This window comes from Symphalangus syndactylus, chromosome 6 (genome assembly GCF_028878055.3).
Source record: "Symphalangus syndactylus isolate Jambi chromosome 6, NHGRI_mSymSyn1-v2.1_pri, whole genome shotgun sequence".
NCBI classification, from domain to species: domain Eukaryota; kingdom Metazoa; phylum Chordata; class Mammalia; order Primates; family Hylobatidae; genus Symphalangus; species Symphalangus syndactylus.
This window is the reverse complement of record NC_072428.2, coordinates 64,015,537-64,039,811: the sequence shown is the minus strand read 5'-3', so window position 1 is coordinate 64,039,811 and position 24,275 is coordinate 64,015,537. Positions and strand designations below refer to the sequence as shown.

Sequence of the window (24,275 nt, the reverse complement as noted above, 5' to 3'; positions counted from 1 at the left end):
GGGAATATCATCCCCAGGACAGAGAAACACAAATATGTTTTACTGTATTGAGAGTTTGGTCTAACTGATGGATAACAACAAAAATCAAAAGATATCCCTCAAGCCAATACTTATCCAGTTTTTCTTTACAACTATATCTAAGATCAGGAGTTTGTACCCAAAGAATAAATGTCTTAAGGTGCACTTAACACAGTGGGGTGCAGTGGCTCATGCCTGTAATCCCAACACTTTGGGAGGCCGAGGCAGATGGATCACTTGAGGCCAGGAATTTGAGACCAGCCTAGCCAACATGGTGAAACTCTATCTCTACTAAAAATACAAAAAATAAAAATAAAAAAATAATTCCAGCTACTTGGGAGGCTGAAGCGGGAGAACTGCTTGAACCCAGGAGGCAGAGGTTGGAGTGAGCTGAGATCACGCCATTGTACTCCAGCCTGGGCGACAGAGCGAGACTCAGGCTCAAAAAAAAACAAAAACAAATAAAAAAAAAAAGATGCACTTAACACAAAGTGGAGAACAAATGCTAAAGAAGAATTAAAACTCACTCAAGGTGGAATTTAGAAGAAACACTGCCATCTCAGCTGTTATGAAACTGGATTCTGGCACAAACATAAAGCAATTTTTTTAAAAACTGTTGAAAAATCACTTACATTAATAATATTTCACACTGAGAGACTATTCCATAACAATTCGACTAAAAGTTCCATTAAAGACTATTAAAATTTTAATGATCTTAAACAGGGTTAGAGTCATAGACTCAGGCTCAAATCCTGGCTCCACCTCCCACACCCTTACTACTCTCTCTGTGAGTTTACACAAGTTACTTAACCTCTATATTAAGTCTTGGTGTCCTAATCTGTAGAGGTCATGGAGTTGTGAGGACTGCCTGAGATAAAGTATGTAAGGGGCTTGTCTGGCGCACAGCATATAGTAGTGCTTAGAAGTAATACAAACAGCTGTAGTGGTAGTATAGTAATCTGCTTTAGAAGAAAAGCAAAGGAAACCAAAATTTAAAGCTCATTAGTAGGAAATAATTTTTCCACCATGAGGTACTTTTCTAGACTACAAGGAATTTAAGAACTTTCAGCTAGGCTCTTAGACCAAGGCTAACACCAAAAAAAAATCTACATCTCAAAACACTTCAAACCGTATAGAGGCAGTGGACAGCCACCTATATGATATGACTTGTGAGATACCAAGAAAGCCCCCGATTTAAAACAAAAACAAAAAAATCAGTCTGCCACACCTTCCTAGTGTCTAAAATCACATCAAGAGGTAGTTTCAGTTAATAGGGTAGCAGGGAAAAAAAAAAAAAAAAACAGAAAAAAAAAGAGTATTTTGGCCTAATGCTTTGCCTTCTGTTTAAATTCTCAAGTACCCATCCATGGAAGAATGACACATTAATCCTTATATTATTTTTTATTTTCTTTCTTTTAAACTAGAGCCAAATGTCAGCTTAACCACATTAATCCTTATCAAAGATTTAGATGTTACTCTGAATACAGTTAGCAGACCTCTTTCAGAACTAGATTCGGAAACAGGTGGAGGAAAGGGAAACAGGCAGTCTAAGAGTGTGATGGAACAAGACACAACCAAACGAAAAGGCAGGAAAAGCAGAGGACAAAGAAGGGAATCCATGTGTGGTTCTCTTTCTGGACCCATGTTTGATTAAATCCAAAGTCTCCTCTCCTGTCTCTCTCTGTTCCCTGTCCATTCTGGAAAGCAGATAGACAAGCAGAGAGACAGTAGAATGAAAGAAGCTGGAGGCATCCTCTATCCCAGCAGCTATTAACTACAGTAGTCTCTCAGTATCAAAGAGGAATTGGTTCCAGGAAGCCCCAGACACCAAAATCCATGGATGCTAAGTCTCTTACATTAAAATGGTATAGTACATACGTATCTGCATATAATCTATATGCATTCTCCTGTATACGCTGAATCATCTCTAGATTACTTATTGTAGAGTATACAATAAGTTGTAGCATATTATTTACGGAATAATAACAAAGGGAAAAAAGTCTATAAATGTTCAACACAGACACAACCATCCTTTTTTTCTTCCTGATTATTGTCTATCCAAGTTTGGTTGCATCCACGATGTGGAGCTCACAGATATAAAGAGCCAACTGCTATTAGAGAGGTACCCATTGTCCAGAGAGCCAATTTAGGGTGCAGGAAATGAAAGGTAGAGACAACCACGCACTTGCTCACTGCCTCTAGATGCAAGAGCATTCTCTGATGGGTACTATAATCAGTGAACACAAGACCTAGTCTCAGATTTATGAATGGGCAGTGTAGCCTGATGGAAATGTTCAGAGACTATGTTAGAATGTCAGTTTTGCAAGATGAAGAGAGCTCTGGAGATTGGTTGCACAACAATGGGAATGTACTTAACACTACTGAACTGTATACTTAAAAAATGGTTAAGATGGTAATTTTATGTGTATTTTATCACAATTATTTAAAAATCTTAACTCCTTTGTCATCTAGGGGCTTAGGAGAAAAACAGGATGGAACCTAACACCCTCTGGCAAAATGAAAGAAAAAGTTGCTGATCAACAAACCCTCACATGGCATTTAGAGAGGTATTTAAAAACAAATCATTAAAGTTTTAAGGACATTACTTTTCAGACTCAAGCTGTTCTTTCTTCTGCTTTAAATCTTCTTCTGTTATGCCTCCCAAGTGTTTATAGTTGCTCTCAGCAATTTCCAGGAGGTGTCTCAATTCTACAATTTTCTTGTAAGCTCTCACTGCAAGACAGAGTTGAGTAGGAACCTAGTTAGACATATAACAGCTCATGTGTCCACTGGGTGCTGGTCTTCTTGAGCATATTCTTCCTCTAGACTAGTGTCTGTATGGTTTGGAGAGGGGAGGGGAGGAAGGTTGGTATATACAAAGAAGGATAAATATCAGTAACAGAATACTAAAATGAGCACGCAACGAAATACCTAAATGGAGGATTCTTTCCCTGCTACTGGAGCATGTATCAGTTTGTTATGACTATTAATGCTATGAACAAGAAGGTTTTAAAAGACTAGCAGTATTGACCAGGCACGGTGGTTCACGCCTGTAATCCCATCACTTTGGGAGGCCGAGGTGGGTGGATCACCTGAGGTCAGGAGTTCGAGACCAGCCTGGCCAACATGGTGAAACCCCGTCTCTACTAAAAATACAACAATTAGCCAGTGTGCTGGCACATGCCTGTAATCCCAGCTACTCATGAGGCTGAGGCAGGAAAATCACTTGAACCCGGGAGGCAGAGACTGCAGTGAGCTGAGACCACACCACTGCACTCTAGCCTTGACAACAGAGCAAGACTCCGTCTCAAAAAAAAAAGACTAGCAGTGTTTTAGGACTACTGGTGGATTACAGGACCACGTGCAATCTACTATGTAAAAGAAAATTAGAAAAACTGAAATATGCTTGATTTTAAAGTACCAGCCACAAATTTCATGATTGGTCACTTGTAGTACCTATGCAAGAGAATAGTAAGAGAAGGAAGTATATTGAGAGATATTTTGAATTATTCTCCAACTATCAGAACTATGAATTCTCCATCCTTTATGGCAGTGGTTCTCTATCTGGGGTAATTTTCTCCCCCAAGGGTCATTTGGCAACCTCTGAATAAGTTTTGCTTGTCACAGCTTGAGAGTGGGGAACAGGGAGGTGCTACTGGCATCTAGTAGGTGAAGGCTCAGGATGCTACTAAACATCTCACAGTGCACACAGAAAAGCCTGCCTCAACAAAATAATTATCTGGCCCAAAATGTCAAGAGTACAGAAGTTGAGAAACTCTGCTTTACAGGACCAGCTTAGCAAATCACAGCCTCTTGTTCCTAACACCAATGATTTATCTATCAACAGGTTAGAGCTGCAGGTTCTAAACTGCATACACCTGAATCAAATGAGATGCTTTTTAAAAACGTTATGTGCTGAGCCCCATTCCAGACCTACAAGTTCAAGAATACGTACTTAATAAAAGGTCCTCGGCTGGGTGCAGTGGCTCACGCCTATAACCCCAACACTTTGAGAGGCCAAGGCAGGCGGATCACTTGAGGTTGGGAGTTCAAGACCAGTATGGCCAACATGGTGAAACCCCATCTCTACTAAAAATACAAAAATTAGCTGGATGTGGTGGCACATGCCTGTAATCCAGCTACTTGGGAGGCTGAGGCAGGAGTATCACTTTAACCCAGGAGGCGGAGCTTGCAGTGAGCCGAGATTGCGCCACTGCACTCCAGCCTGGGCAAGAGCGAGACTCCGTCTCTAAATAAATAAATAAATAAATAAACAAATAAATAAATAAATAAGTCTCCTCAGACAATTCTCAAGGGCAGACAGGTTTGGGAACCACCATAACCACTAGTAAGAAGGTAGAGGGGATTAAGATAAAAATGTCGGAAAAGACTGAAAGAGCAGTGAGTATTTAGCTTATATAATAATTTCACTAATATTTGAAAGTCTATGTTTTGTAAAGCCTGTTCTACGGGGTCCTCAGAGGTAAGAACTAAGATTTATTGGAATTAGCTCCAGGAAGAAAGATTTCAATTCAACAAAAGAGGAAATTTCCAATGAAAACAATAAAAATCATGTATTTATGCAGTGTCTGTGATGTCGAGACACTACACTAAGTACGTTACACATTTTAATCCTCACAGAGAAGAAATGCTTTTCAAAAGAAGACATACACATGGACAACAAGCATATGAAAAAATGCTCAACATCAGTAATCATTAGAGAAATGCAAATCAAAACCACGGTGAAATGCCATCTCACATCAGTCAGAATGGCTATTATTAAAAAGTCAAAAAACAACAGACGGCTGCGGAGGTTGTGGAGAAAAGAACATTTATACACTGCTGGTAGGAGTGTAAATTAGTTCAACCATTGTGGAAAGCAGTTTGGCGATTTCTCAAAGAACTCAAAACAGAATTAACACATGACCCAGCAACCCCACTATTGGTATGTACCCAAAGGAATATATATCATACTATATTCATACTATATTCACACTATATTCAAACTATAAAGACACATGCACACATGTTCATCGCAGCATTAGTCACATAGCAAAAACATGGAATCAACCTAAATGCCCATCAACAGAAGACTGGATAAAGAAAATGTGGTGTGGCTGGGCACAGTGGCTCATGCATGTAATCCCAGCACTTTGGGAGGCCAAGATGGGTGGATCACAAGGTTAGGAGTTCAAGACCAGCCTGACCAACATGGTGAAACCCATCTCTACTAAAAATTCAAACATTAGCTGGCTGTGGTGGCACATGCCTGTAGTCACCGCTACTCGGGAGGCTGAGGCAGGAGAACCGCTTGAACCCGGGAGGTGGAGGTTGCAGTGAGCCAAGATCATGCCACTGCACTCCAGCCTGGCAACAGAGTGAGACTCCGTCTAAAAAAACAAAAAACAAAAAAACAAAACAAAAAAAAACTACTACAATTCACTGAATTCCCCAGGCCAGAAATCTGTCATCCTTGATTACCCTCTTTTTCTAACACCTCATAGCCACATCTATCAGCAAATCCTACATCTTTCTCTCTTCTAAATACACCCAAATCTCACTTCTCATTATCCCCATCATCTCCACTCCAGTCCAAGCCATAAACAACTCCCTCCTGAACTATAGCCACAGCCCCCTAACTGATTTCCCTGCTTCCACTCTTGTCCTATAAAGGAAAACGGGCTTTCCACAACACCAGAAATCTGGAAGCAAAAACAGTCAAGGCAAACAAGATCTTGGCTTGGCTTTCACTCTATATTCCCAACAAAGTATGATCTTACTGATGCTGATTTTTTTCAAGAACCAGGATATATATATATATATATATATATATATATTGCTTAAAGGGAATACATAGAATATTAATGTAAGCTCTTCTTAAACAGTGATGAAAGCCTCTAGTATGAAAGGGCGGAAGCAAAACAATGGAGATGTCCAATATCACTGGTAGTTACAGGCCTACATCAGGAACTCTAGGAGCCCAGGAAATCTGTGCAGATATTCTACATCTGCTCTTGTACAATTCTAATTTAGTATCCTTGGCATCAGGATATAATTATATCAGGAACTTCATCCAACCTTATATTGTTAGGTGGAGTATGTTCTCTTCCCACCTAATTCATACCCCATCTGAAATGCTATGCTCTTTTCCACCTCCCAGTCTATCACCCACCCAACAGGTACAGTGATACTGTTTTTAAATGTGAATCAGATCACATCATTCCCCACCCTGAATCCCAACAAAAGGCTTTCTATTTAAAATAAAATCTATATGCTGAGGTTTTGTAGTGAAAAAAGGGGGAAAATGAACAAATAAAAATGTAAATCTAAAATCCTTATTAGGCCCTACATGATCTGACTGGGCCCCTGCTTACCTTTCAAAGCAATCTGTCGCCACTTCCTTAGGGATTCTACCCAAGCCACACTGACCATTCTCAATGCTACATAATGGCCTTTACATGCACTGCTCCCTCTGCTGGCACGTTCTTCCAAGATCTTAATATGACTCATTCTCATCACTCAGGTCTCTGCTCAAACATCACCACCTCAGAGAGGCCTAATGACTTTCTTATCTACAGCACCACTCTACTCTATTTTCTTTATATATCTATTTTCTTATCAATTATTTATCACCCTCCCTCCTGACTACCACCGTTCGAATGAAGTTCCTTTGTATTGTTCACCATTACTTCAATAACTACAACAGTGTCTGGCACATAGTAGACAATAAATATTTGTTGCTATTATTATCTATAACAATCATTTGCCAACTAACCATGGAAATCCTTGAGATGTCTCTTTCCCTGCTTCCTTGATCCACTGAAGAAAATACTTAAGTATTTTCTTATATAACTTTCCACCCCCTGAGGGACAGAGATTATGTCTCATACTTTTTATATGTTTAACAACCCTAGTACAAAAGCTTGTATTAGTTCTGGTTCCTCCAAAAATATCAAATTATTTTACTTTGTAGGCAGTATTTGTCTTTAGAATAGTTTCCACATTTGTGGTAAAAAGTGGCTGTGGTATTTCTGAAAGGATAAATCACAACAGAGGCAGCATACTTACTTCTGGCATCTGTTTTATCCAAGTCAGTCAGACATAAATCATCCTTGGCATCAGTGCTTCCCTCAACACCATGTCTTATAAAATATTTCACATCATTTTCATCGATTTCATTTTCATCATCTATATCACATTTCTGTAGCTCCTCTAACAGCTTCACTGCTGCCAAATGGGCAAACCTGTAGAAAAGAATCAATAACTAACCAGATCCACAATCTTCTTCAAACTGAAACTGCAGCTTGCACTTGACTTAGGGAATTACACTCTGTACACCCTGCCATCAATCCACTCACCAGCCAAGGAGCCAAAATCTGAAGGTCAGTGACAATTTGACATATATTCAACTATGTAAGAAACTCAATTACTTGGCACTAAGGACAATTATTCATATTAAACACTGATTCCATTAATTTTTATTGGCAAAAATACACTGGAAATGGAGATCCAATATCAAAGGAATATGCAGTATGCTCTCAAGCAAAGCTGCTCAACTGAATAGAAGGCCCAGAACCACCCTCCTTGATTACCTACAGTTATTGCCTTTTCTTGGCCTAATTTAGATTATAGAATTCATTTTCATTCCAGTTTTAGAGCTATTAATATAGCTCTAGCCCCCTCTATCTTCACCCTTCCTCAAGCCAAAGCATTTGGTACGGCTTTGAAATTTAATGAAAAAATAATGACCTTTCCATTCATGTTTTCTAATTCTCCTTAATCTTTCCTGCATCTCTATGAAGGTTCCAGTAATGTACTCTTGGTTTTGGAGTTGTTGTTGTGATTGTATGCAATCTGCATATTTTTCCACAGTTTTGCTAACTGGAATTTTTAATATTTTTTTTACAACTTGAAGAATTACTTGCTAAACATAAAAACCTTAAATCCTATTTTCTCATACTTACATAACCAAACACACACATTACCTCCTACCAGATACTGCAAATCACTAAAGACATAGTAATAAACATATGCAGGAAGTTGTAAGGTTTATAGAATTCATTATCTCTACTACTAGGTTGTAATTTAACAGGTTTCATTTACTGAGTGCTTACTTTATGCTAGATTCAAAGTTATCTCTAAAATAACACTACACCCACACCAAGCATTTTGGTGCATGAGAAAAAAATGTGGACCAGAAATTACAGAAAACTTCAGATACACCCATAGTATTCAATCACCTATTTGATGTTGATACAAAAATATACAAATAGATCAATGGATAAAATAGTTCAGAATTAAGCCCACACATACATCAAGAACTGATCTGACAAAGGCACAAAAGCAGTGGAGAAAGGATAGTCTTTTAAACAAATAGCCTAGAACTGGATATCCATACGCAAAAAAAGAACTTGGACTCATATCATATACAAAAATTAACTCAAAATGATCACAGACCTGAATATAAAAGCTAATACTAACTTCTAAAAGAAAACATAAAAGAAAATTTTTATGACTTTGTGTTAATCAGACTTCTTTAGATATGACGCCAAAATCATAATCCATAAGAGGATAAATTAGTAAGAAATTTTGCTCTTCAAAGACCTTAAGAGAATGAAAAAACAAGATACAACTGGTAAAAAAGGGAAATCTTTGCAAAGTATATATCTGAGAAAGAACTAGTATCCAGAATATACAAAGAACCTTTAAAACTCAACATCAAGAAAACAATTCAATTTTTAGTGTGCAAAAGATCTGAATAATCACTTCATCAAAGAAAATATACAGATGCCAAGTATGTATATTTAAAAGATGCTCAAAATCATTTTTCATTAGAAAATGCAAATTAAAACCACAATGAGCTACCACTACATACCTATTTCATTACTAGAATTAAAAAAAGACCCTGACAATACCAAATGATGGTGAGAATGTGGAACAACAGAAATTGACATCCATTGCTGACAGAAATGCAAACTTTTTTGTGAGGGTCTAGCTCAGTCGCCCAGGTTGGAGTGCTGTGGTGTGATCTAGGCTCACCACAACCTCCGCCTACCTGCTTCAAGCAATTCTCCTGCCTCAGCCTCCTGAGTAGTAGCTGGGACTACAGGTGCACGCCACCACACCCAGCTAATTTTTTGAATTATTTATTTATTTATTTATTTATTTTTTTTTGAGACAGAGTTTCACTCTTGTTGCCCAGGCTGGAGTGCAATGGTACAATCTCGGCTCACGGCAACCTCCACCTCCCAGGTTCAAGCAATTCTCCTGCCTCAACCTCCTGAGTAGCTGGGATTACAGACAAGCGCCACCACGCTTGGCTAATTTTGTATTTTTAGTAGACACGGGGTTTCTCCATGTTGGTCAGGCTGATCTCGAACTCCTGACCTCAGGTGATCCGCCCACCTCGGCCTCCCAAAGTGCTGGGATTACAGGCGTGAGCCACCACGCCCAGCCTAAATTTTTCTTTTTTAGTAGAGACAGGGTTTCACCATGTTGGCCAGACTGGTCTTGAACTCTTCACCTCAAGTGATCCACAGCCTTGGCCTCCCAAGGTGCTGGGATTACAGATGTCAGCCACTGCACCCAGCCCCAAGAAATGCAAATCTGTATGGCCACTTTGGAAGGCACTTCGGCAGTTTCTTATAAAGTTAAACACACACTTGGCATATGGCCCAACAATCCTACTCATAGACTTACCAAAGAATTGAAAACATGTTAACACAAAAACCTGTACAGTAATATTTACAGCAGCTTTATTCACAACCACCAAAAAATGATACAATAAAGATGCCCTTCAACCTGTGAGTGGATAATCGAATTACGGAATGCTATAGAATTCTACTCAGCTGTTAGAAGGAAATGAACTACAATCAAGATGTCCTTCAACCTGTGACTGGATAACTGAATTATGGAATACTACGGAATTCTACTACTCAGCTGTAAGAAGGAAATGAACTGCTAATACACATAGATAAATCTCAAAATAATTATGTTGAGTGAAAGAAGACAGACATAAATATATGTCGTATGATTCCATTTATATAAAACTCTAGAAAGTGCAAACTAATCTACAGTGACAGGAAGCAGATCAGCATTTACTTGGGCACACTGGAGAGCAGTCAAAGGGAGAGAGGTTATAAAGTGGCAGGAGACTTTGAGGGTGATGAATATGTTCACCATCTTAATTGTGGCAATGGTTTCACAGGACATGCATATATCAAAACTCATCAGTTGTACTATATAAATATATGCATTTTATTGTATGTCAATTATACCTTGATAAAGCCGTTTTAAACCAATAAAATCGACTTGAGCTGATAATGATCCCAGGTACATGGTACAACAAAACCACACTCCAAGGCAACAAAGAAATTCCATAAACAAAATTTTAGGGAACACGAGCTCACAAACAAAAGTCTCGTGGCAACTTAGCAAATGATTGGACCAGAGCATACTATCAAGCCTCATCTGCCATTGTTACCCCACACTCCTAGTTTAGATTCCAGCCTTCTAATCCACATGCAGTTCTTCAAACATATAAGGTGTTATCTTAACAACTCCTCCTTACATTTACACTTATGCTTACAAGTGTCAACATACATGTTGCTTCCTCAAAAAAAAAAGTTTTTTTCTTTGACATCTATCTAAATTCTGTCCCCATGCAGTTTCCTTCATAACTTTTACCATCCTCTGTATTAAAGTTTCTCCCTTACAACTTTCAGACAGAAAGACTCTTTTCTATATTCTTAGTGTACCTTACACATACCATGTAATACAGTATAATGATTAGAATTAATAAGAATTTTATTTGCATATTTGTCTCTCCACAATACTGTAAACTCCTTGAGGGTGGTGACTGCGTTTTCTCCCCTTTGTATTTCTACCACTAATCACAGAACTTGGAATATGGTTAAGTATATGGGAAGCTGAATGAAAGAACAACCAAATAAACAAACAGACGGAGTAAATATTTCTTGAGAACCTAACCTGAATGAGCTGGCTAGGTTTAAAAATACATGCTATATTTAATTCGGATGTAAATTGCAAAATATGTTTCAAAATCCATGTTACTTATTTTTCTATTATTAATGTTGACTATTTATTTTTATCACACAGCATTTCTTAACAGGCAATGCTACAGGCATTTGGATGGGACAAATCGTGCATTACTGTTCTGAGCACTGCTGAACATTTAGCATTCCTACACCTGACCTCCAGCTGGTGAAGGTCTCTGGTCATTGTGACAACCTTCCCCCACATTTCCAAAGACCCCTCCCATGAGGAAAGGGGAAAACATCACCTCCCAGTTGAGAATTACTGCTTGAAAAGGAAAAGCTGATATAATGGCAGCTGTAAATTCAGCTTGAAAATAGTCATTCCCTCCGTATTTGATTGAGTCCTCTAAAATTCCATTAAATCTTCAGAGATTTTTGAGTCCAAAAAAGTATATGCAAAACTTTAAAGACAAAAGAAAGGAGTAAAGAAGACAGAGATTTATACCTCTTTGCCACATCACTGGGTCTCTCCCCTGCTTTGTTGGTAATACTACTGTCTGCTCCCATTTTAATTAACCACTGCAAACACTCTATGTGGCCTTGTCCAGCAGCTGTTCAAAAAAAGGAAAAAGAACAGGAATTACACACAAAAAAGTTAGTTATTAGTAACAATTTTCTAAAATTTTGGACAGTACCATTATAGAGTACTTACTTAAGTATTGATCCTTGCAGTAACTGGCAAAAGTACGTTGGGCAAATATTATTTTCTCTATTTCACTTACTGATTCATTAAACAACTATTTAATCAACTGTGCTCAGGCCCCATACAGATAATTTTACATATGGATATAAAAGCTGAAACTCAAAAAGGTTATTTATTTATTTAAAATCACACAGCTAGTAAAAAGTAGTTTGAAACTAGAATCCAGGCTTTTCTAATACTATCCAGTGCTTATCTCCTGCTATAAATAGCTCCTAACCAATCTTGTATTTCACAAGAATGTGAGCACATTCTAACCATAAGGACCCACACAGACTTCAAAAAGTCTTGCTTCAGCATATGTTTATATGATAGATGTATGATATATATGTATTCTTCTGATTCTTACAACTCAAAATTTATAGGCCTGTAACGCCACACTTGATTACCTAAACTGTTTACCACCTTTGTCCAAATCTTCACCTCATAACATATGCTGTCTTTATTTTCACCTTCACAACTCTGCTTATGTGTCTTCCCACCTAAAGCCAATCACTCAACAATGTGCTCATTTAACCTGTAACTATTCTTCTTCATCCATCTTGAAACTCAAGGAAGCTGAAGAAAACAAACTGAATAGACTTAAAAGAAAGACTTGAGTTTAGGTCTATTAAACAATAAGATGTGAGGACAGGGCTGTAATCTTCATATCCCCAGAAGACAGCAAGTGGCTGCAACTTATAGACCCTCAATCGATGTCTAAAGAGTTGATGAGTGAATGAATACATTTAAAAAATGAAATCTTAGCTCTGCTCTTACTAGCTATATATCTAACCTCAGTCAAGCCACCTGACTTCTCTAAACATCAATTTCCTCATCTTTTACATACAGGATTATTTTATAAGCAAAGCACACTGCTGCTTTATAAAACTGCAATAAGGATTAAATGTGATAAGAGCTTTTCACTCTATTAAGTAGTATATATACATCAGGTATTATTACCAAATCCCTACGAATAGTTCCTCAATAATTTGATCCTTAGCAACTTCTTCCATCCCTCAATTCCTATTCCCAAATTCCTATGACATGTATTTTAACAACCTAATTATTTTTGGCCATTAATTGCATCGTATCTTACAAGAAATCTCTAGTTCTTTTTTTTTTTTTTTTTTTTTTTTGAGACGGAGTCTCGCTCTGTCTCCCAGGCTGGAGTGCAGTGGCGCAATCTCGGCTCACTGCAAGCTCCACCTCCCGGGTTCACGCCATTCTCCTGCCTCAGCCTCTCCGAGGAGCTGGGACTACAGGCGCCCGCCACCACGCCCGGCTAATTTTTTGTGTTTTTAGTAGAGACGGGGTTTCACCGTGGTCTCGATCTCCTGACCTCGTGATCCGCCCGCCTCGGCCTCCCAAAGTGCTGGGATTACAAGCGTGAGCCACCGCGCCCGGCAGAAATCTCTAGTTCTTTTATGGTATAATTATGTAACTCTTTAACAGTAAGGTCCAGATCTCATTCTGGCTCACAGTACGGGCACATGGTTGGTGCTGAACATGTATACATGACCTTGCAAAATGAATCAAAGAGCAGGAACTTTGGGTATTAATTTGGTGCTTTAAAAAGCGAACCCACCTCCATTACTGGCAACAGAGAGGACACAGAGCAGTATCAAGGGATGAAACAACCCTATCACTACAGTCCTACAGCCCAGCTGGCAAGTCTCTAAGAACTCTTGTTCTGTTGTCCTCTGCCTCAGAGCCATCTGCCAAATTACAAGCTGGCTTCTGCAGAGTCTGGGGCTTCTCTCTCTCCTACAGCCTATCCAGAACCCACTAACACAGAAACTTCAGGATTTCTCAGACCTCTATTAATAACCCCACTTTAGACAAAAATGGCAACATAGTGATCTTTTCTGTCATCAAGAGTCACAAAATCATATTTATGAGCATGGATAATGCTGAATTTTACAAGACAGAATGAATTTAGCCCAACATTTCATTTTATCACATGAGAAATGTTTAAAAACAGGAGGGAGAGAGGTTAAGTAATGTATCTACAATGAAATGCAATAAAAGAATTTTACCCAAGATTTTTATTGAATATTGATTAGGATATATGACTAATTTGACCAATGTTTTAAAAGGAACAAGATAAAATTATATAGTTGTTAGAAATTTTTAAGAAATGACTTGAAATAATTAAGATTTAAGACCAAGTTTAAAAAGGGGAAGTCACAGATCTAAACAATTATTAAATAACTAAAAAGAATGCCTCAATAATAAATACCACAGCTTATCTACTAAATGAAATTAAAACTAAAGGAAAAAGCAGTGTGATAAAATGTGAGAAACATGAATTAAATTATAAACAGATGTCAACTTTTATATGACCAATTTTAGTACAGTATAAACATATAGATGGTACCCAGGAAATGGCTAATGTCTTAATGTACTTCTGAATGGCTGGAGGATCAATGAAAAAATTAAGAAGGAAGTTGAAAAATTTCTTGAAACACATGATAATGGAAACACAACATACAAAAACCTATGAGATACAGCAAAAGCAGTACTAAGAGGCAATATTATAGTTACAAATGCCTACATCAAAAAAGAGAAAAAACTTCACACAAAAAATCTAATGAGGCCGGGCACTGTGGCTCATGCCTGTAATCCCAGCACTTTGGAAGGCCAAAGCAGGTGGATCACCTGAGGTCAGGAGTTCAAGAACAGCCTGGCCAACACGGTGAAACCCCGTCTCTACTAAAAATATAAAAATCAGTCGGGCATGATGACACATGCCTGTAATCCAAGCCACTTGGGAGGCTGAGTCAGGAGAATTGCTTGAACCCAGATGGTGGAGGTTGCAATGAGCCAAGATGGCACCACTGCACTCCAGCATGGGTGACACAGTGAGACTCCATCTCAAAAACAAAACAAAACAAAATCTAATGATGCATCTTAACAAGAAAACCAAGATCAAGCCAAATACAAAATTAGTAAAAGAAAAGAAACAATAAAGATCACAGCAGAAATAAACGAAATTAAAATGAAGAAAATACAAAAGATCAATGAAACAAACAGCTGAGCTTTTTTTGAAAAGTTAAACAAAACAGACAAACCTTTATGCAGACTAAGAAAAAAAGAGAGAAGATCCAAATAAATAAAATCAGAAATGAAAATGAGACATTACAACTGATACTGCAGAAATTCAATGGATCATTAGTGGCTACTATGAGTAACGATATACCAATAAATTGGAAAATCTAGAAGAAATAAATTCCTAGACACATACAACCTACCAAGATTGAACCAGGAAGAAACCCAAAGCTTGAACAGACCAATAATGAGTAATGATATCAAAGCCATAATAAAAAGTCTCCCAGTAAAAAAAAAAAAAAAAAAAAGCCCCAGACCCGATGGCTTCACTGCTGAATTCTATCAAACATTTAAAGAAGAACTAATACCAATCCTACTCAAACTATTCTGAAAAACAGAAGGAAGGGAATACTTCCAAATCCATTCTACAAGGCCAATATTGCCCTGACTCCAAAACCAGACAAAGACACATCAAAAAATAAAACTACAAGCCAGTATCTCTGATGAATATTCATGCAAAAATCAACAAAATACTAGCAAACCAAATTCAACAATACATTAGAAAGATCATTTCATCATAACTATGTGGGATTTACCCCTGTGATACACCGATGATTCAACATATGCAAATCAATCAATATGATACATATCAATAGAATGAAGGATAGAAACCATATGATCATTTCAACTGATGCTGATAAAAGCACCTGACAAAATTCAACATCTCTTCTTAATAAAAACCCTCAAAAACTGGGTATAGAAGGGACAAACTCAACATAATAAACGTCATATATGACAGACCCACAGCTAGTATAATACTGAATATGAAAGCCCTTCCTTTCAGACCTGGAACACAAGGATGCCCACTTTCATCTCTATTATTCAACAGAGAACTGGAAGTCCCAGCTAGAGCAATCAGACAAGAGAAAGAAACAAAGGGCATCCAAATTGGAATGCAAGAAGTCAAATTATCCTTGTTTACAAATGATATAATCTTATATTTGGAAAAACCTAAAGACCCCACACAAAAAACCTATTCGAATTGATAAGCAAATTCAGTAAAGTTGCAGAACACGAAATCAACATACAAAAATCAGTAGCATTTCTATATGCCAACAGTGAACAATTCAAAAAAGAAATCAAAAAAGTAACCCCATTTATAATAGCCACAAATAAAATTAAATACCTAGGAATTAACCAAAGAAATAAAGGATTTATATAGAGAAAACCATAAAACACTGATGAAAGAAACTGAAGAGGACATCAAAAAATGGAAAGATATTCCATGTTCATAGACTGGAAGAATCAATATTGTTAAAATGTCCATACTACTCAAAACAATCTACAGATTCATTGTAATCCCTATCTAAATACCAATGACATGCTGCACGGAAATAGAAAAAAAAAAAAAAAAAAAAAGCTAAAATTTATATGGAACCACAAAAGACCCAGAATAGCCAAAGCTATCTTAAGCAAAAAGAACAAAACTGAAGGAATCACATTACCTGATTTCAAATTATACTATAGGGCTATAGTAACCAAATAGCATGATACTGGCATAAAAACAGACACATAGACCAATAGCTGGAATTACAGGCACACACCATCATGCCTGACTAATAGACCAGAAACAAATCTACACACCTACAGTGAACTCATTTTTGACAAAGATGCCAAGAACATACACTGGCAAAAAGACAGTCTCTTCAATAAATGGTGCTGGAAAAAACTGGATATCCATATGCACAAGAAAAAAACTAGACCCCTATCTCTCACCATATACAAAAATCAAGTCAAAATGGAATAAAGACTTAAATCTAGGACCTCAAACTATGAAACTACTAAAAGAAAACATTGGGGAAACTCTCCAGGACATTGGTCTAGGCAAAAATGTTTTGAGCAACACCCTACAAGCACAGGCAACCAAAGCAAACATGGACAAATGGGATCACATCAAGTTAAAAAGCTTCTGCACAGCAAAGGAAACAATCAACAAAGTGAAGAGACAACCCACAGAATGGGAGAAAATATTTGCAAACTACCCATCTGACAAAGGATTAATAACCAAAATACATAAGAAACTCAAACAACTCTATAGGAAAAACTCTAATAATCTGATTTTTAAATGGGCAAAAGATCTGAACAGACATTTCTCAAAAGAAGACATATAAATGGCAAACAGACATATGAAAAGGTACTCAACATCATGGATCATCAAATAATGCAAATCAAAACTACAAATAAGATATCATCTCCCCCCAGTTAAAATGACTTATATCCAAAAGACAGGCAATAACAAATGCTGGTGAGGATGTGAGAAAAGGGAACCCTCGCACACTGTTGGTGAGAATGTAAATTTGTATAACCACTATGAAGAACAGTTTGGAGGTTCCTCAAAACACTAAAAGTAGAGCTACCACACAATCCAGCTATCCCACTGCTGGGTATATGCCCAAAAGAAAGGAAATCAGTATATCAAAGAGACATCTTCACTCCTATGTTTGTTCCAGCACTGTTCACAATAGCTAAGATTTGGAAGCAATCTAAGTGTCCACCAACAGATAAATGGATAAAGAAAATGTGGTACATATACACAATGCAGTACTAATCCGCCATAAAAAAGAATAAGATCAGCTGGGCACAGTGTTTCACACCTGTAATACCAGCACTTTGGGAGGCCGAGGTGGGCAGATCACGAGGTCAGGAAAACAAGACCATCCTGGCTAACACAGTGAAACCCCGTCTCTACTAAAAATACAAAAAATTAGCCGGGCATAGTGGCACACACCTGTAGTCCCAGCTACTGGGGAGGCTGAGGGAGGAGAATCGCTTGAACCCAGGAGACAGAGGTTGCAGTGAGCAGAGATCACGCCACTTCACTCCAGCCTGGGTGACCGAGTGAGACTCCATCTCAAAAAAAAAAAAAAAAAAAAAAAAAAGGATAAAATCTTGTCATTTGCAACAACATGGATAGAACTGGAGATCATCATGTTAGGTGAAATAAGCCAGGCACACAAAGACAAACTTTGCATGTTCTCATCTATTTGTGGGATCTAAAAATCAAAACAATTGATCTCATGGACACAAAGAGTAGAAGGATGGTTACCAGAGGCTGGGAAAGGTAGTAGGGGAGTCAGAGGGAGGTAGGGATAGTTAAAGGGTACCAAAAAATAGAAAGCATGGGACTGGACGCAGTGCCTCATGCCTGTAATCCTAGCACTTTGGAAGACCAAGGTGGGTGGATCACTTGAGTCAGGAGTTCGAGGTCAGCCTGGGCAACATGGCAAAACCCTGTCTCTACAAACAATACAAAAAATTAGCCAGGCATAGTAGCATATGCCTGTAGTCCCAGCTACTCAGGAGGCTGAAGTGAGAGGATCCCCTGAGCCCAGAAGGTCAAGGCTGCAGTGAGTCGTGATAGCCCCATTGCACTCAAGCCGGGGCAACAGAGTGAGACTATTTGATAGCACAACAGGGTGACTATAGTCAATAATAACTTAATTGTACATTTTTAAATAACTAAAAGAAGGTAACTGGATTGTTTATAACACAAAGGATAAATGCTTGAGAGGATGGATACCCCATTCTCCATGATGTGAATATTTCACATTCCCTGTCTGTATCAAAACATCTCACACACCCCATAAATATATACACCTACTATGTACCCATAAAAATTAAAAAGAAAAAAAGAAAAGGTAAATGTCCCCCAACAATGCTCTTTTCCAGCTGTAGCGACTTATAATCCCCCTCCACCACACCATCTGATCCACTCCTAGCCCTAGGAGTCCTTGATAGATGGACTCATGAAGAGAGGGTAAAGAGCAAACTCTTTTGGCTCCTTATCACTTTCACCTTCCCACCTTCCAACATCTATATTAAAAACACCTTGTTGATGTAGAACAGTCTCTTTAGAACCTGCTTCCAGATCCCTCATTTCTCTCAGTTCAAGTGGTGAAGAAATGACTAGGACAGGCTGAAAACTAGCTATCAATGAAACTTACTTTACTGTCCCCACATAGATGTACTATGAGCACCATGAGTGAGCCTATCTTTTGCTACTGTGTCTAAATGACACCCCCCCACACACACATTAGCAATAAAAAACATATGTAGGATATGAAATAGGGGCTATAAAATGGATGTGTTATAGGAGGAATTGTGTTCCCCTCAAAATTCATTATGTTGAAGTCCTAACCTCCAGTACCTCAGAGTCCAACTGTATTTGGAGATAAGGCCTTTAAAGTGGTAACTAAGGAAAAATAAGGTGATATGGGTGGGCCCTAATCCAATTTGACTAATTTACTTACAAGAGGAGGAGATGAGGACACAAACATGGTCATGCACAGAGGAAAGACTATGTGAGGGTATAGCAAGAAGGCAGCAGGTCATCTATAAGCCAAAGAAAGAAGCCTCAAAAAAAAACCAAACCTGCTGCTACCTTCACCTCAGACTTCTAGCCTCCGGAACTCTGAGAAAATAAATTTATGTTGCTTAAGCCATCCAGTCTGCAGCATTTTGTTGTATCAGCCCTAGTAAACTCAGACAGCGGCTTTGCTCCAAGAAACCACATTTAAAAAAAAAGAAAAAAAAAAACTTTAGATACACGTTAAGCCTCCTCCCCATTCACATATCTCACAGTAGAGAGTTTAACTCCTGGATGGCCAGCAGAAATGGATGGAGTGAGATACTCCAAATCTAGGGCACAGAGCTCACCAATCTGTGGACCTCTCTCTCTGTAGGAGAAAACATCCTTTGCATCCCATCTCTTCTCACTTCCCTCGCTTATAAAACTATTGGTACACATAGCATTTAGATTCTATACTTTGAGATACATTATGGATTAAACAAAGTAAGCTAAAAACCTAACCAATGGGAACATAATATATGATCTGAGGACTGCCAGAAGTACTTGTGAAATAAAGTCCAATTCAAACACATGATTATATTAATAAGCCTACTATCATTTTACTCTAAGAGTTTAGTAAGAATCACCTGCCATCAGGCCAGGCATGGTGGCTCACGCCTGTAATCCTGCACTTTGGGAGGCCAAGGCAAGTGGATCATTTGAGGCCAGGAGTTCAAGATCAGCCTGGCCAACATGGTGAAACCCCATCTCTATTAAAAAGACAAAAAATTAGCCCGGTGTGGTGGCACATGCCTATAATCCCAGCTACTCGGGAGGCTGAGCTTGGGAGGATGACTTGAGCCCAGGAGGTCTCCACCTGCACTCCAACCTGGGTGACAGAACCAGACCCGGTCTAAAAAAAAAAAAAAAGAGAGAGAGAGAGAGAGGGATGATTTCCATTTTAGTATGAATTAATAGGTCATTTTTAAAATGTTATCCTAAAAACACATGAAAAAATGCTCATCATCACTGGCCATCAGAGAAATGCAAATCAAAACCACAATGAGATACCATCTCACACCAGTTAGAATGGCCATCATTAAAAAATCAGGAAACAACAGGTGCTGGAGAGGATGTGGAGAAATAGGAACACTTTTACACTGTTGGTGGGACTGTAAACTAGTTCAACCATTGTGGAAGTCAGTGTGGCGATTCCTCAGGGATCTCGAACTAGAAATACCATTTGACCCAGCCATCCCATTACTGGGTATATACCCAAAGGACTATAAATCATGCTGCTATAAAGACACATGCACACGTATGCTTATTGTGGCATTATTCACAATAGCAAAGACTTGGAACCAACCCAAATGTCCAACAACAATAGACTGGATTAAGAAAATGTGGCACATATACACCATGGAATACTATGCAGCCATAAAAAATGATGAGTTCATGTCCTTTGTAGGGACATGGATGAAACTGGAAAGCATCGTTCTCAGTAAACTATCGCAAGGACAAAAAACCAAACACCGCATGTTCTCACTCATAGGTGGGAATTGAACAATGAGAACTCATGGACACAGGAAGGGGAACATCACACTCTGGGGACTGTTGTGGGATGGGGGGAAGGGGGAGGGACAGCATTAGGAGATATACCTAATGCTAAATGACGAGTTAATGGGTGCAGCAAACCAACATGGCACATGGATACATATGTAACAAACCTGCACATTGTGCACATGTACCCTAAAACCTAAAGTATAATAATAAAATTTAAAAAAAAGAAAATCTTTAAAAATAAAATAAAATAAAATAAAAGAATATTTTCATTAAAAAAAAAATGTTATCCTAAGAAACTTCTCTAGCAGTACATTTCACATCTTAACTAACATGACAATGTCACTATAGAAATTTTATTGGAATTACCCTTGAATAAGATAATGCATGACTATCTGGCATCATAAAAGAAACATTACACTTGATTTGAAAATTAGGCATTCTATATACCACACAAGATAGACTGATATCTGCTAGGGTATCAGAAAAAAGTTTCATGTTTCATGTGTTTCTGATTGATAATTACTTTAAAAGATTAATAACTCAGCAGCTATTGTATCCGAACTGAAAGGAGGAATCATAACTCACCTTTATGCATAAGAGTTGATCCATTATCAGAACGCTCATTAATATTGATTACTCCATCTTCTACTAATTTCTTAAGCATCCCCAAATCACCCTTAAAGGCAGCCACATGACCTGGAAATGCTAAAGCTGTGAATAAAAAAATTCAGCATTTCAATAAACACAAGAGTTTATTCTTTTCCCTGTCTTAAGCTGTCATATATTTCAGCCTTCAAATATAAGGCTGTTGTAATGGGATGAGTTCAGTTGATGACTAGCAGTAAAAAGAGAATTATAAAATGAGATTATTACTAATCATTCTACTCCTTTTCCCCTCAGGACTTCAAACATGCCAGAAGTATTGTACCAGGACAATTTTTAGCCATACTCTCTTTCTCTCTCATACCACCACAAAACACAGGGGATGGTCATTTAAAACCCTTTGGATAAAGACACACTTGGAAGCCGGGCGTGGTGGCTCACGCCTGTAATCCCAGCAATTTGGGAGGCTGAGGTGGGTGAATCATTTGAGGTCAGGAGTTCGAGACCAGCCTGGCCAACATGGTGAAACCCTGTCTCTACTAAAAATACAAAACTTAGCCGGGTGTGGTGGCTCACGCCTGTAATCACAGCTACTCAGGAGGCTGAGGCAGGAGAATCACTTGAACCTGGGAGGTGGAGGTTGCAGTGAGCCGAGAGTGAGATTCCATCTCAAAAAAATAAATAAATACAGACACACTTGTTCTCATGGCCTGCAGTTGCACAGACCTCTCCTTCTCTGCTTGCAAGATAGTGAAAACAGCAAAATATACTAGAAGCAGATAAGAAGTGTGTATGTGCACACACATATAGAGTCATCCCTTGGAATCCTAAGGGTTCCAGGACCCCCAAAGATACCAAAATCTGTGGATGCCCAAGTCCCTTATATAAAATGGTATAATATTTGCACATAACCTATGCACATCCTCCCTCCCATATACTTTAAATAATCTCTAGGTTACTCACAATACCTAATACAATAGAAATGCTATGTAAATAGTTGTCATACTGTTTTGTTTTGTTTAGAGGCAGGGTCTCACTTTGTCACTGAGGTGTGGTCACAGCTCACTGTAACTTTGAACTCCTGGGCTTAAGCAATCCTCCCACCTCAGCCTCCCGGGTAGCTAGGATTACAGGATGCACCATCATGCCCTACTCTTGCTGGTCTTTGTTGTATTCTGTCTTACTGATCTGTATGTCTGTTTGCCATTACTACACACTGCCTTGATTACTGTAGCATTATAGTAAAAGTCTTAAAATCAAGTAGTGTAAGTCCTTCCAACTTTGTTATTTTAAAAATATTCTTTGGCTATTCTAGGTTGTTTCTTTCCATATGTAAAAATGAGAATAGCTACATTTCAGATTTGTTGAGAGGGTTAAATTATGAATTCTTTGGTATCCAAGTATCAAGAAGATCTCTTTTTTTTTTTTTTTGAGACGGAGTCTCGCTCTATCGCCCAGGCTGGAGTGCAGTGGCGCAATCTCGGCTCACTGCAAGCTCCGCCTCCCGGGTTCACGCCATTCTCCTGCCTCAGCCTCTCCGAGTAGCTGGGACTACAGGCGCCCGCCACCACACCCGGATAATTTTTTTTTTTTTGTATTTTTAGTAGAGACGAGGTTTCACCGTGGTCTCGATCTCCTGACCTCGTGATCCGCCCACCTCGGCCTCCCAAAGTAAGAGACAAAACGATGCAATCTTTACAAGTGCTTACTATCATGTCTGGCATTTTTAGTAAGGACTCAGTTTATGTAGTTACTATCATTGAAGACATTTTATTAAGCATCAACTATATGCTAGAGATCAGGTTAGGTACTTTCAGTTGTGTGTGTGTATGTGTGTGTGTATGTGTGTGTGTGTATGTGTACATATGTATGTGTATAGATGTACAGCTGGCCCTCCATACCTGCAAGTTCCACATCTGCAGATTGAACAGATGGAAAATATTTGAAGGAGAAACAAATAAAATAACAATACAACAATAAAAAATAATGCACATAAAGAACAATACAGGCTGGATGCAGTGGCCCATGCCTGTAATCCCAGTGCTTTGTGGGGAGGCTGGGGCAGGAGGATCACTTGAGACCAGGAGTTTGAGACCAGCCTGGGAAACATAGTGAGACCCCAACTCATATATATAACTAAAATATAAAACCACAGAATGGAATGAAAAATCTAAAATAATAGTTTACCCTTGAGGAGGAAGAAAAGGTAATGGTATTAGGGAGAGAGATCCAAAGGGTTTCAACTCTATCTTTTATTCTTTTTTTTTTTTTTCCCCAGGATGGAGTTTCGCTCTTGCTGCACAGGATGGAGTGCAATTGCATGATCTCAGCTCACCACAACCTCCACCTCCCAGGTTCAGGTGATTCCCCTGCCTGAACCTCCTGAGTAGCTGGGATTACAGGCGTGAGCCACCGCATCTGGCCTCTATATTTTATTCTTAAATTTAGTGATTCACTGCTCATTATGTTAATCGTTTTTTTTGTTTTTTTTGTCACCCAGGCTGGAGTGCAGAGGTACAATCACGGTTCACTGTAGCCTTGACTTCCTGGGCTCAATCCATCCTCCCACCTCAGCCTCCCAAGTAGCTGGGATTACAGGCGTGCCTCCATATCCAGCTAATTTCTGTATTTTTTGTAGAGACAGAGTTTTACTATATTTCCCAGGTTGGTCTCAAACTTCTGGGCTCAAGCAATCCACTCACCTCAGACTCCTGAAGTTCTGGAATTACCAGCATGCACCACTGTAACCAACCTCTACACATTTTTGTCTAAAATATTTCATAATAAAGAATTTGGATGAATGTATAGACAATGATATGTAATAAATTTTAATATGTTATATATTAAACATGTTTATATTTTTACATATAACATATATAATTTGCCTTATATCTTCTGTTCCTAGTTACTGATTCTACTCATTATATTACCATTATCATCATCATCACATTATATG

At 38.4% G+C, this 24,275-nt stretch overlaps 1 protein-coding gene and 1 long non-coding RNA gene across 12 annotated transcripts in view; one reads left to right on the top strand and one right to left on the bottom strand.

The window, feature by feature from the left end:
* ANKRD42 (ankyrin repeat domain 42) overlaps window positions 1–24,275 on the bottom strand; it is a 122,137-nt gene that overhangs the window by 62,958 nt on the left and 34,904 nt on the right. For 7 of the 11 annotated variants that reach the window (XR_010121377.1, XR_010121375.1, XR_010121376.1 and 4 more), the window contains exons 7-10: window positions 21,302–21,427; window positions 11,521–11,626; window positions 7,087–7,262; window positions 2,625–2,751 (exon numbers count right to left, since the gene is read on the bottom strand). Coding sequence is in view for 6 of the 11 variants with exons in the window: in XM_055281275.2 (XP_055137250.1) it covers window positions 2,625–2,751; window positions 7,087–7,262; window positions 11,521–11,626; window positions 21,302–21,427 (535 nt within the window). In the remaining 5 variants the exon portion in view is untranslated. The remainder of the gene's footprint in view (window positions 1–2,624; window positions 2,752–7,086; window positions 7,263–11,520; window positions 11,627–21,301; window positions 21,428–24,275) is intronic. The other 4 variants (XR_008658316.2, XM_063641486.1, XR_008658317.2 and 1 more) reach the window with 3 other exon arrangements.
* Window positions 866–24,272, top strand: LOC134736909 (uncharacterized). Its single transcript, XR_010121386.1, has 3 exons — window positions 866–896; window positions 2,491–2,585; window positions 23,598–24,272. It is a non-coding gene; the product is annotated as an uncharacterized lncRNA (long non-coding RNA).